This window comes from Lotus japonicus, chromosome 5 (genome assembly GCF_012489685.1).
Source record: "Lotus japonicus ecotype B-129 chromosome 5, LjGifu_v1.2".
NCBI classification, from domain to species: domain Eukaryota; kingdom Viridiplantae; phylum Streptophyta; class Magnoliopsida; order Fabales; family Fabaceae; genus Lotus; species Lotus japonicus.
In genome coordinates, this window is record NC_080045.1 from 52,170,449 (window position 1) to 52,183,201 (window position 12,753).

Sequence of the window (12,753 nt, forward strand, 5' to 3'; positions counted from 1 at the left end):
TCTTGTTTAATGGTACAATTGACTTGCAGAAAACGCATTTTTAAAAAGTAATAGAAGTTAATAAAATATCATGATAATGTTAATAATCCATAAGAACAAAACATGCATCAATAACGAAAGTAAAATAAAATGGATAACTTTCACTGATTGAATTAGCGATAACAACATCTAAATTACGAATTAACACTGAATTTTACCACAGTGAAAAATTAGGAATGAGAAAAATGAATGAGAAAAAAGAAGTCCGACTGAAAAGAACATAGCCTGAGAATGAAATGTGAAGAAAAAATGATGGTGAAATCAGAATAAATAAATCAAAAGGAAGAAAAAATGAGCTCTTACCTGATGGACGAAGTTAATTGAGAAGAATATCAAAGCCTAATAATGAAAGTGATGAAGAATAAGTGGTTGATGAAGTAGGATAGACGAAGAAGAAATTTTTCTAACCTGATGGAAGATCTTCTTATAGAGTGATCATGCAATTGGAGAATCTAGAAGGGAGAGGTTTCCTGCATAGAAATAGAGACTATGGAGGAAAGATGAATATAATTTAAAAGTAGAATGGAAAGACGTATCATATATAAGAGAAAATGAAGAGACTCTTGCACATATTTTTGTAACCACAATTAAGAGTTATAAATGCAACAATGAAAACAACTAAGAATGTGAACATACGGAAGATGAGAGATTGCAATGGAATTGACGATTGTGATTGCATCTTTAGAAAATAATCACTGGTTAAGATTGATTTATTCTCAAATTTACATATATGTCTATGGAAAAATATTCACTTATGTGCATTACTATATTGAATAACTGATTTACCCTCAAGGCTGGAGAAGCTGCCCCTTTATATATGATATCCACCCTGTTATCTAATAATTTTGAGACCTCATTCTGGAGAGTGAGGCACTCAAAACACACACACTCCATCAGAAAATGCCACGTCATCCTTTTAATAGAATTTACTCATTCTCTCTCATATTCTTGTGGGATGTGTCTATCACGCGCATAACTTGCATCTAGCTTTCCTTTGTTCAGTACTCTGTTTCATGCTTCTCAACCAACCTCATCTCTTTCACTCTTCCAAATCTCCAAATCTGAAATCCCTAATTTTACTCATCTCTTCTGAATTCAAATCCTTATCACTACTTTCTTCAATTTCAAATCCCTCTAATAGCTATTCCATCAATCAGCCCCAAATCTTTTTCAGTTCCCTTACTCTACACCATTCGAAACCTTTTACAGTGCCAATTTCAGAAATCAATTCTCTCAACAATGGATTTTAATTATGCAATATGAGATTCCAGATATCGCAGAGAAGGACTCATGAGGTTCAGAAGCACATCTCGGTCCAAATACATTTCACCTCTTCTCTTTTCTTGGTTCTTCCGTTAGATTTGAAATTTTTCAATTTTTCAATTTCGAATTTTGAATTCCTGGGTCAAGTCATGTTTCTGAGGTTTTTTCCCTGAACTTTTTCTCTCTGTGATTGTGTCTGTGTAAGTTAGTCTGTGATTCTTGGTTGGGAAAATCACGATCCATGGTACTGGTCCTCAAAGTTGTTAATGTAGAGAGGGTAATGGACTTAATTAAATTCAGGTCTTGGAAATGGCTGCAATGTAAGAATAAGAATTTCATTTATTCTTCTTGGGACTGGTCCTCAAATCCTCACATTTATCTGGGAGTGGGTGATGTTTGATCACAGTGTTTGGCTGATTGCTGACCATGATGTTGATCTTCTTTGGTAATGTGTGTAAGGCTGTTGGGCTCAGGTTTTTCTGTCAGTGCTTTGCTGCTGTTGTTCCCAGTTAAGATAATGTGCAAAGGTGGATCTGAAAGTAATTCCCTGACAATCCATGTGAAGCTCACTGGTGTTTCTCCATTTACCTTAATACTCCATTCCTTATTGTTGCTGTGCCATGTGGTAGCTCCCTGCGAAATTGAAATTAGCATTGAGCCCACTTGCTGAGATGGTCTTTGGGTATAATTGCTGCTGCAATGTTTCCTCTTTGCAGCGGTTTTTAGTTCTTTTTCTTTTCTTCTTTGTTCTGCTATGCTTCTTTGTACTGTGGGTTGTGGCACCCCTTAAGTGCCACCATTCTTTTATTCAATTTGGCTTTTCAAAAAAAAACAATCCATGGTATAATGAAGTGAGAGTTTTGTTATCAGAATACAAAGAAACTATGCTTCTTTGTTGTTCTAATGCCACTTTCAAAACTTTCTTGGTCCATGTTTCCGTTGAATTTCTTGATGGCCTGCTTAGATTTTTTTATTTCATGAATGCAAGACTAAAGCAGAATGCTGCAGATTTGAAATCTTGAAAATGTTTTGGCATTATCATTTGTTTATTCTTGATGATTCAAAAGATTGATACTTGTTTTTCTGTTAAGTGCAAAATACTATCACATTATATGATTTGTATATCTCAATATAATAATGATAAGAAAAAAAAAATCTCTTGACAGTATATGATTTGTACTTTCCTGTGGTATTTCTATTATAAGACCATCCACAATGGATGGTTGAAAGTGTTGTTGAATTATGTTGAATTGTGTTTAATAGGTTTAATGGTTTGTTGAAGTTGGTTGAAAAAGGAGAGAGAGGGAGAAAATGTTGAAGATTTTCAACAAAAAAAAGGAGCCTGCGGTGTGCCACGTGGCGCAAGGCCAGTGGCCACCGCAGGCGCGTGGCCTGCACGCCCAGACAAGGCGCGTGACGCGCCTTGTCTGCAGGGGAGAGAGAGAAAAATTTTCAGGCCCTGCCACGTGGCTGCTTCTGGTTGGTCCGTCCGGATTTCGTTTTTCCTTATCTTTTGAACTCAATTATTTCATAAAAAAAAATATTTTCTGAAAAAAAAAATTATACCAAAATTCATGATTTTTTTTTCTCTATAAATAGAGACTTGGTTCGTTTGATTTGGACACAGAAAAAAAAACCAAGTTTTTTCACTCTCTTATTATCTCTCTCACCATCTTATTTATCTATCTATTAGCATTTGTATTGAAATGGATCCCAACAATCCCCATTTCAACACCCAGAATTCTTCAAACAACCCATTTTACAACCAAAACCACAACAACTATGAAGATCCAAATCAAATTTCTTACCAACATCCTCAAAATCCCACCAATTATCAAGTCCCACATCAATTGTTCAACCAACGTCCTCAAAATCCAAACTATTATCAAGTCCCCCATCAATTCTCCAACCAACGTCCTCGAAATCCAAACTATTATCCAGATCCGAATCAATATTCGTACCAACCTCCTCAAAACATACAAAATTTTAACCAGTCATCAATTGTTCCAAACTCTCATCCATCTTATGGATCTGTGAGATATTCATCTCAAACACCTCAGTCTAGTGGTTATATGCCAGTGGTTCCTGAAAATGTTCCGAGTGTTGATGTAGCGGAATTTCCGGAATTTTCAACACAAGTCAATCTTGGTGGCGGGTCAGCTGATAATGAAGTCAATGAAATCACTCCTAAGAGCAAAAAAGCCCATTTACCCGCATGGAACACTCCACAAAATCTAGTGCTAATTAGTGGGTGGATTAATTGCGGAACAAACAGTGTTGTCGGAAGAAACCAGAAAGGAGAAACATTTTGGAGAGATATTGCTGAGTATTGTAATGAGCATTGCTCATTCGATCCTCCGCGCGATTGGGTTGCCTGCCGAAACCGTTGGAATTATATGAACACAAGACTGGGTAAATGGATTGGCGCTTATGATAGCGCTAAGCGTGAGCATCGAAGCGGTTGGTCGGAGGATGATGTTATCGCAAGAGCGCAGGAATTATACGCAAGTGGGAAGATTGGTCAATTTACTTTGATGGAAGAATGGCGCGTTCTCCGTGATCAACCACGTTTTTGTAGTCAGGTAGGAGGAAATAGTGGCTCGAGAAGTAGTGGATCTAAGAGATCACACGACAGTGATGCAAGTGGCTCAAACTCTATAGGATCAATTCCTCGTCCAATGGGTAGGGAGGCAGCTAAAAAAAAGAGTAAAAAGAAAATTAGAGAAGATGCTGACGAGGTGGTGGACAAAGAGTGGGAATCTTATATCCATTTCAAGGAGAAAGAGCTTGAAAAATTGGAAAAGATAGCATCGGTGCAAGCAGAGACTAACGAATTGATGAAAGAGAAGACTAATGCGATGAAAGAGAAGACTAATGCTAAGAAAGTTAGTATGTATCTAAAGCTAACTTCGGAAGAGCATCTCAGTGACCGTAAGAAAGAGTTGTTAGAGCAGTTGTCCAAAGAGCTATTTGGAAATTAATTTCAAGCGAGTCTTTGTCTGTAATCGGTCAAACTTGTCAGTGGTGTGAAGTCTGTAGTGTTTGCTTTAATGTTTGCTTTAATGTTTGCTTTAATAATTTTCAAGTGGTGACAGCTATGTAATGTTTGCTTTAATGTATGGGTAACTGTGTTTGAATATGTACCATTCAATTCGAATCTTGTCCTTTTCCGATAATTAACTCTGGTTGATAACTTATTTCAAATCCACCAGTGGTGTCAAGTCTGTAGTGTTTGCTTTAATAATTTGCCCGTGGTGTTAGGTCAGTAGTGTTTGCCTTTTATGATTCTCGGGTAACTGTGTTTGAATATGTGCCACTCAATTCGAATCTTGTCCTTTTCCGATAATTAACTCTGGTTGATAACTTATTTCAAATCCACCAGTGGTGTCAAGTCTGTAGTGTTTGCTTTAATAATTTGCCCGTGGTGTTAGGTCAGTAGTGTTTGCCTTTTATGATTCTCGGGTAACTGTGTTTGAATATGTGCCACTCAATTCGAATCTTGTCCTTTTCCGATAATTAACTCTGGTTGATAACTTATTTCAAATCCACCAGTGGTGTCAAGTCTGTAGTGTTTGCTTTAATAATTTGCCCGTGGTGTTAGGTCAGTAGTGTTTGCCTTTTATGATTCTCGGGTAACTGTGTTTGAATATGTGCCACTCAATTCGAATCTTGTCCTTTTCCGATAATTAACTCTGGTTGATAACTTATTTCAAATCCGGCACTCAACCACCATTCAATGTACCTACTTATATGGACTCATAGCTCCATTGATGTACCAATATCCCAAATCTCTTCCAATCTACTTCAAATTTCACAAAAAATGGATCCATCTGAGTGTCCTTTTGATCTTGCAGCATACATTCAAAATAGTCAAATTGAAGAAGCTTATGTACTCAACCGATTTAGAGAGCGTCGAAGAAAAATTCTAGAAGATGCTGCACCTCGTAGTAGAAAATATCTCGGTAGAGATCATACAGCGGCAAACCAGATGCTAATTGGCGACTACTTTGCCAATGAGCCTACATATGACGATGCAATGTTTCGTCGTCGGTACCGGATGCAAAAGCATCTTTTCCTTCGAATCGTTGATGACCTTTCAAGTAGTGATAACTACTTCACCCAACGCGTTGATGCAGCCAATAAACAAGGTATATCACCCTTAGCAAAATGTACCACAGCAATGCGAATGTTAGCATATGGTGTGGCAGCAGATGCGGTCGATGAGTACATCAAAATAGGAGAGACTACAGCATTGGAGTGTTTACGTAGATTCTGTAAAGGAATCATACGATTGTATGAGCAACAGTACCTGAGAGCACCAACCCAAGAAGACCTGCAAAGGATATTACATGCTAATGACATGCGGGGGTTCCCAGGCATGATCGGGAGTATTGACTGCATGCACTGGGAGTGGAAAAATTGTCCTAAAGCATGGGAAGGTCAATTTACTAGAGGGGATAAGGGAACCACAACAGTTATTCTTGAAGCAGTTGCAACTTATGACCTATGGATCTGGCATGCCTTTTTTGGATGTCCTGGAACGTTGAACGACATAAACGTTCTAGATCGGTCACCAGTGTTTGATGACGTGGAACAGGGAAAGACTCCAGCTGTGAATTTCGTTGTGAATCAACGTCCCTATAATATGGCATACTATCTAGCCGATGGTATCTATCCTTCTTATCCAACTTTCATCAAAACGATTAGACTTCCTCAAAGTGAACCCGATAAGTTATTTGCAAAAGTTCAGGAGGGATGTCGGAAGGACATCGAACGTGCATTTGGAGTTCTTCAAGCTCGTTTTCAAATCATCCGTGAACCAGCTCGCTTGTGGGACATAGATGACTTGAGTATCATTATGAGGTCATGCATCATATTACATAATATGATTGTCGAGGATGAACGAGATACATATGCTCAACGTTGGACCGATTTTGAGCAATCTGGGGAAGGTGGATCTAGTACACAGCAACCATACTCGACCGAGGTTTTACCCGCTTTTGCAAATCATGTGCGTGCTAGATCCGAGTTGCGTGATTCAAATGTTCATCATGAACTGCAAGCAGATCTAGTGAAGCACATCTGGGCAAAGTTTGGAATGTCTCAGGATTGAAGATGATTTGTATCGTACTATTTACGTTATTTGTGTGTTGTGTGCTTAGTTTTTCCTTGTCTTGCATTTTAAGATATTGTGTGCTTAGTTTGTTGTCTTGCATTTTATTTTAAGAAAATAAAATAAATTCTTGTATGCTTAGTTTGTTGTCTTGCGTTTTAAGTTAAGAAAAAAAAAATTATAGTCTATATTTTAAAAAAAAAGTCTATATTTAAAAAAAATAAAATCGTTAAGTGTTTATTGTTTTAATTTAATTTAAATCGATAATTGTAATTTTATGTAATTATAAAAACAAAAATATAAAATTAAATAAAAATGTGAAATAAAAAAGTGGTGGGGTAGGGTGAGTGGTGAGTGGTGGGGTAGGGTGTTGAGAGTTAAACAAAACCATTGGAGTGGGTAATTGTTGAAAGTTTGTTGAATTGGAGAGAGAAGATGATGTGGAGTGTTGGGAAGAGAAAAAGTGGGGTAGAAAAGGGTTAAACAAAACATTTTTTGTTTAACCATTGTGGATGGTCTAAGTGAAAATAAACTTGAATTATTATTTCAGCAGGACGTTATTCAAATGAAAAGAATATCACATTGAAATCTTGGTTGTTCCGACATAGCGCAAAATTCTACAGCACAAGCTTCACAACTAAGGAGTTGAAACATGTTAAGATAGAGACGTGAAATAAGATCTTGATTGCATTGAGACTTTAGCATATGTTGCATGTTTAGCTATTTATGTTGTTATAAAAACTTAATTACATTGTTTGGTTTGGTATCAAGTAAACTCAAATAAACAATTTTAGTCCTATGATCAATTTTAATTTTACATTTGATTATTTTTATTTACTTTGATATATCACTATAACACTCGCCTAAATATTATGGCATATTTCAAATATTTAAAACTTTTTTACAATTACTTAAAAAAGGTATTAAGAATAAAACTATTAAAAAATAGTTTTAAAATTACCCGTGCAAAGCATTTGCACGGGCTACTTACTAGTATAGAATAGAGTTATAGATAGATAGATAGAAAATTGATAGATAGATTTAATTCTCTTAGAAACTCTTAATTATTTATTTTTACCTATTTTGTAGCTGTCTAGCACTGTGGAAGACCAACTCTGTCCATTCAACCTCTTCACTTAACGCTTTCACTGCCTCCTCCGTTTCCTTCTTCACTCACACTGCAAATGTGAACGATTCTTCTTCCTTCTCTCACTCCATCTCTCCAATTTTGCCCTAAATTCAATCTTCTCTGCAACGATTCCTCTTCCTTCCCTCGCTCCCATGGCGCCAAGACGCAAGGTCCAGAAGGGAACCACGCGAATGGACGCTGCTCTCGACGCCATGACCCCTTACGGTTTTCCCAGAAGAATTGTCCGTCGCACCGTTGATCAACTCCTCAAAGTCCGTTCGTTCCCTTCAAACTCTCTCCTTCTTCTAATTTCCTTTCATCATCTTATCTGATTCATTCTGTGTTTAGGTTTATGGCGACGAAGGCTGGTTCTTCATCGAAGACTGCGCCTACCGTACTCTCATCGAGAAGCTTCTCGAGCTGCCCCAGGAAACGGTAATACTAATACTACCTCGCTATTTTCCATTCATTCTGTGTTTTTCATGTGTTTCTTATCCTCCAAGCAACACACACAAGCTAAAACATATATACATACATGCAAATATTGATTTCAATATAATATCTATCTTAAATCCTATATAGCCTATGTTTGATTTTGTTTGTTTTGGTGAATGGAAGTCCACCATTGATTATGCAGGGATTAGTAAGGAATGGAAAAATGGGTTGGTTGGACAAATAGAAAAGATTTGTCATTTCATTATCATAATTGTTTTTAGCAGGGTTGTTAATGGCGGATAGCCTAGTGTAGCGGCAAGCCCAAAAAACGCTATTTCGAGCGCTATTGCGGCACTATAGCAGTGAATAGTGGAGTAGCGGTGACTCCCCAGGGTGCTATGCTATAGGCTATTGCGCCACGCTATTAACAAGCCTGGTTTTTAGGCAATTTCTCTAGTACCTATGAAGTGGAGGGGTTTCGATATCTTTTAGGCCTAATTTTCCATGATTTCTTCTATAACAAACTTTCATAATTTACAATTTAGTTCTTTTTACTCTAAATAATGAACTGATGGGTTCCAAACCCTCCCATTTTGAAAGGGTACTGGAGCAACACCCTTGTTTTTATTAATCAGCATTCCATTAGAAATTAGGTGGACAGTTTTTATTGTTAGAATCCGGTTTTCTTTAAGAATGTACTCATCCTGCTTTGTTTCATTTATGATCTCTTACATACCATAAATTCTTCTGTCTTTCATTAGTATAAAGTATATTGTATCCAAATAAGTGAGGATCCAATCCAATGGTTCTTTCCTTTGTTGTTTGTTTTATTGTGTTCACTTTGTTTATGATTTACCCAGATGAGCTTTAAGTTTCTTTTATGGACTTGTTAACTTGCTATAAAAACTGAGTCAGCTTTATCAAACAGCTAGGCATTATTCTCGCAGAAAAATTTTACTTAAGGAAAATTCAAGCAAACTCTGCCTCTTGGAAATCGGAATTTTTATTTTTATTTTCAATGTGGAAACAATTTTCTCACGTCTGCTGCCTTGTTTCTCCTTCGAGAAACAAATGGGCGTTTCTAACAGCCAGTTTAAGTTTTTGGCTCAGTTAAGTCACAGCAAAAATGGTATGCAATCCCTCAGTTTTTTTCCTTATTTTTCCCCTTTTTGGCCTTGTATTAACAAAGCTTGATTAGTTCTCACGTAGCTTCAGTTGCTTCTTATTATTTTCTGTTTGTATGTTCTGTTCTGCTTCCTTTCCTCTAACCAAGTTTGAAAGGTGGGGCTTTTAGGACTGAAGTTTATTTAACAGAAGGATAAGAGAAGCAGATAGCTAATGTGCCTGATGGATTTGGAAGAGACTATTTCGACTTTATCTTATAATATAAACACTTAAACATGGCTCTGGTTAAATATTTATAAAAATAGCTTATGACCAACTTGTAGCTTATTCTGGTAAGCTTATCATATTAGCTTATAAATAAATGTTTAATCAATAAGTGCTTACTGACATTAGCGCTTAATTGAGCTGCTTACCCAGACGTCCCAATATTTTCTGAGGAGGTTGGATAAGAGATCTTTAAACTGCTTGTCTGCAAGATGGTCATTGGTGAACATTATTAGTATATCTGGTCAACACAAAACCTCCACTCTCAAACATTAGTAAACAAAATCCTTAGCCAACCCCAAGTAGTTTTCATTACAATCACAATACAAATATTTACTCCTGACAGGGAAAGTTGTAACTCAAAGCTATAAATGTGTGGATAGATTTATTCTTCTGCAAGAAATCGACTGATGGTAGCTTACAATTCAAGTATTATCAATTTATCATTATGTGGTTATTATATTGTTAGATATTTAATTACAGGTATATTAGCTGCCTATAACTATGATCGCAAATTTGCCAATCCAGTTTTGTCTGTTGTGAGTTTGACACTTAGAATTGCATCTCCCGCTTATATGTCCTCCATTCTTTCAGCTCTAGTCATGAATCATGCCTTACCAAATTCAATATTTTGTTTATATGTTGTGGGCAGCAATGAACTGGTTTATGTCTATTATTTCAGGCTTTCAGCTCTTGTTATGAATAATTTCTTCGCAAAATTCAATGTTGTTTCAATTTCAAGATGATGTCATGAGCTGCTGTCTCCTTCTTTGTAATTAGTTTCTGTTAGTTCTTCCAATATCGCCTATAATACATGTTGGCAAAGCCCATTTCTTCTTATGTGTTACTGTAAACCTTGAATTTCTTCTGTGGTTCCTTCTTTATAATACTAACATTATTTGTAAATTATAATCATTCCTTTTTAAAATTTATTAGCTTCTAGTAATGACGGATCATGGGTTATAATTACAAGAGATTCATATAAAATTTTAGTGCTTGAGAGGTAAAATGCAATTTCCTTGAATACCCATTGAAATTTCTTGAACTTTTGGAAAGTGTGTCCGAAGAAAGTTTGCTACTGGCTTTTCGGCCTAATGGCCTATATATTGTTATAAAATCATCATTAATAATGTCCAGTTCTATGGCCTTCTATTGTTTTGTGTGAAGGATGATTTGTCAGAGGATAAGCCAGGAGATGGTCCCAATGAGGCATCCGCTGCCGGTTGCTCAAACGTAGCGCTTGTACCTTGCTCTAACACACAAACTTCTTATGATGCTCCATTAACTAATCAGGTCGCTGACACCATATCAGCATCCAGTGAAACTGATAATCAACTTGCCATTAAGGCTGTGGACACTGTATCAACAAGTGAAGCTGGTGCTGAACTTCTCATCAAGGCTGTTGACATTCCATCAGTAACCAGTGAACCTGGTAATCAACTTTCCATCAAAGCTACAGACATTGTACCAGCAGACATTGAATATGGTAATCAACTTCTCATCCCGGAACCTGGTAAATTGATTTGATTTGGCTTTTAAGCAGAGGTTGAAAGCTGATTAAACATATCTGTGATTGATTTTATTGTATATTACTGTCTTGCAGATTGTAAGCCTGTACTATCTCCTTTGTCAAAGTCCTCGCAACCTGTGAGGAAGCTCTGTCACAAGAAGCGTAAACCTTGCCATGGCTGGATTTCTGATGATAGTGAGGAAGAGGACCTGATAGAACTACCTCCAGCTCCAATGTCCAAGTTATTATTGTTTATGCAAGCAAGCAAATGATGGGGTCAGTTAGTATAAATAAGGGTAGGGTATGCAGTTGAAGGGAAACCATCAGATTAGCTCCAAGGGTTAAAACCATCCGATTATTAAGTAAGAGAATGTTTTATATGTCTCCATGGCGTCTATGGCTTGCTTGGTTCGTCAGAGGGTGGTTTATATTCAACAGTAATACTTGTATAGTTAGTTATATACATTAGAGGAGTTATATGGTAAAAAAGCTGGTTTTATGTCACTGGGAAATTTACATGTGTGATGAAATTATATTTACCTCCAATATTTTTTGTTGGAGTCTGATGAGGGAGGGGGAGGAGGGATGAAATTTGAGGAGGTAAGGATCAAAACCCTGGTAATTCGAATGCATGTTACATTTTGAAGAACACAATTACCTCCATTTAGAAGTTTGTTAAATTGACACTCCAGAGTCCAGTCCACTTTTACATTCTATCCATCTGACTAATATTGATTAATAGAATCTTAAAATATTATGGAGGATGCATAAAATGACAATGATCCGGACATTAAAGCTGGAATGATGCCATGGATGTTATTAGCTTATTCAAGCCTCACTCTATCTAGCCATTCGTAGTTAACATTTAGGAAGAAAACCTTTAGCGTTGTCGTATGCGACTTCCTTACTAAGCTTTTAGTAATCTGAAAAGGCTTGTAAAAAGGCAGTTTTAACACTCATCATTATCATTTCAAAAAAAAAACACTCATCATTATCATTTCTCTAAAACTGATATGCATTAAATAAGAGAGGCAAAGAAGGCAAACCATTCATCAATGGGGCAAAAGCCTATCAAAAAAAAAATCAATGGGGCAAAAAGATGTGTCAAGAATGTTTAGCAAGAGTAGTAAGAATGTTTAGCAAGAGTAGTGGGGTTCGAGCAAATGGTCCACTTAGAGCATCTACATTCATCATACTCACTAAAAATATCTACACATCATTTTTTCAATTTCCCATAATGCCACATCATCTACCCCATTTTACTAACTTTTTACTCCAACCCAACAACTCTTAAAAGTTTCTATAGTGGATCCCACCATCAACATCACATTTGTATATTTTATTATTTATCTTCATTTTAATTAATTATATAATCTAATTATATTAATTGTAAGTGCTTGTAATTAATACAAGCTTACTTTTCAAGTCTAGTGTAGAATATCTATTATCACATACTCATCTTTGCCATGTTGGAATTGAATATGTACTCCAATGGTTGTAGATACTCATATGAGTATGTATTTAACATTAGATACTACCATTGGAGATGCTCTTAGACATTTGAGATTGAGAATGTGTTCATGAAGTGAACAATGGAGGAATGGTGCATTTAGCTTGTAATCCTCTTTGATGACTGTTCTAGTTCATTGACTTATAAAATATTGGTTCCTGCAATGGGTCAGCTTAAAATGTGCAATTTATACAGCATGATACATCTCTTTTTTTTATAAATTAAATCTCATTTCAATCATGTTTTGGTAAAGTTATTAGCGAGTTGATAATCGGTTTTGACGAAAGTCATATCAATCTCGTGCTTAGTAACATGATCTTTTGATAAAATGGTGTTTGATTTCTATGTGCTTTATTTTAGAGTGT

General features: G+C 36.3%; 1 protein-coding gene across 1 annotated transcript; it reads left to right on the top strand.

The window, feature by feature from the left end:
- The first annotated feature begins 1,018 nt into the window (after positions 1-1,018).
- LOC130717613 (uncharacterized) lies at positions 1,019-11,424 on the top strand. The gene is made up of 5 exons (XM_057567915.1): positions 1,019-1,334; positions 7,505-7,816; positions 7,893-7,979; positions 10,536-10,854; positions 10,972-11,424. The coding sequence occupies exons 2-5, from the start codon at positions 7,697-7,699 to the stop codon at positions 11,148-11,150; spliced, it is 705 nt and encodes a 234-aa protein (XP_057423898.1). The 5' UTR covers positions 1,019-1,334; positions 7,505-7,696; the 3' UTR covers positions 11,151-11,424.
- The last annotated feature ends 1,329 nt before the right edge of the window (positions 11,425-12,753 follow it).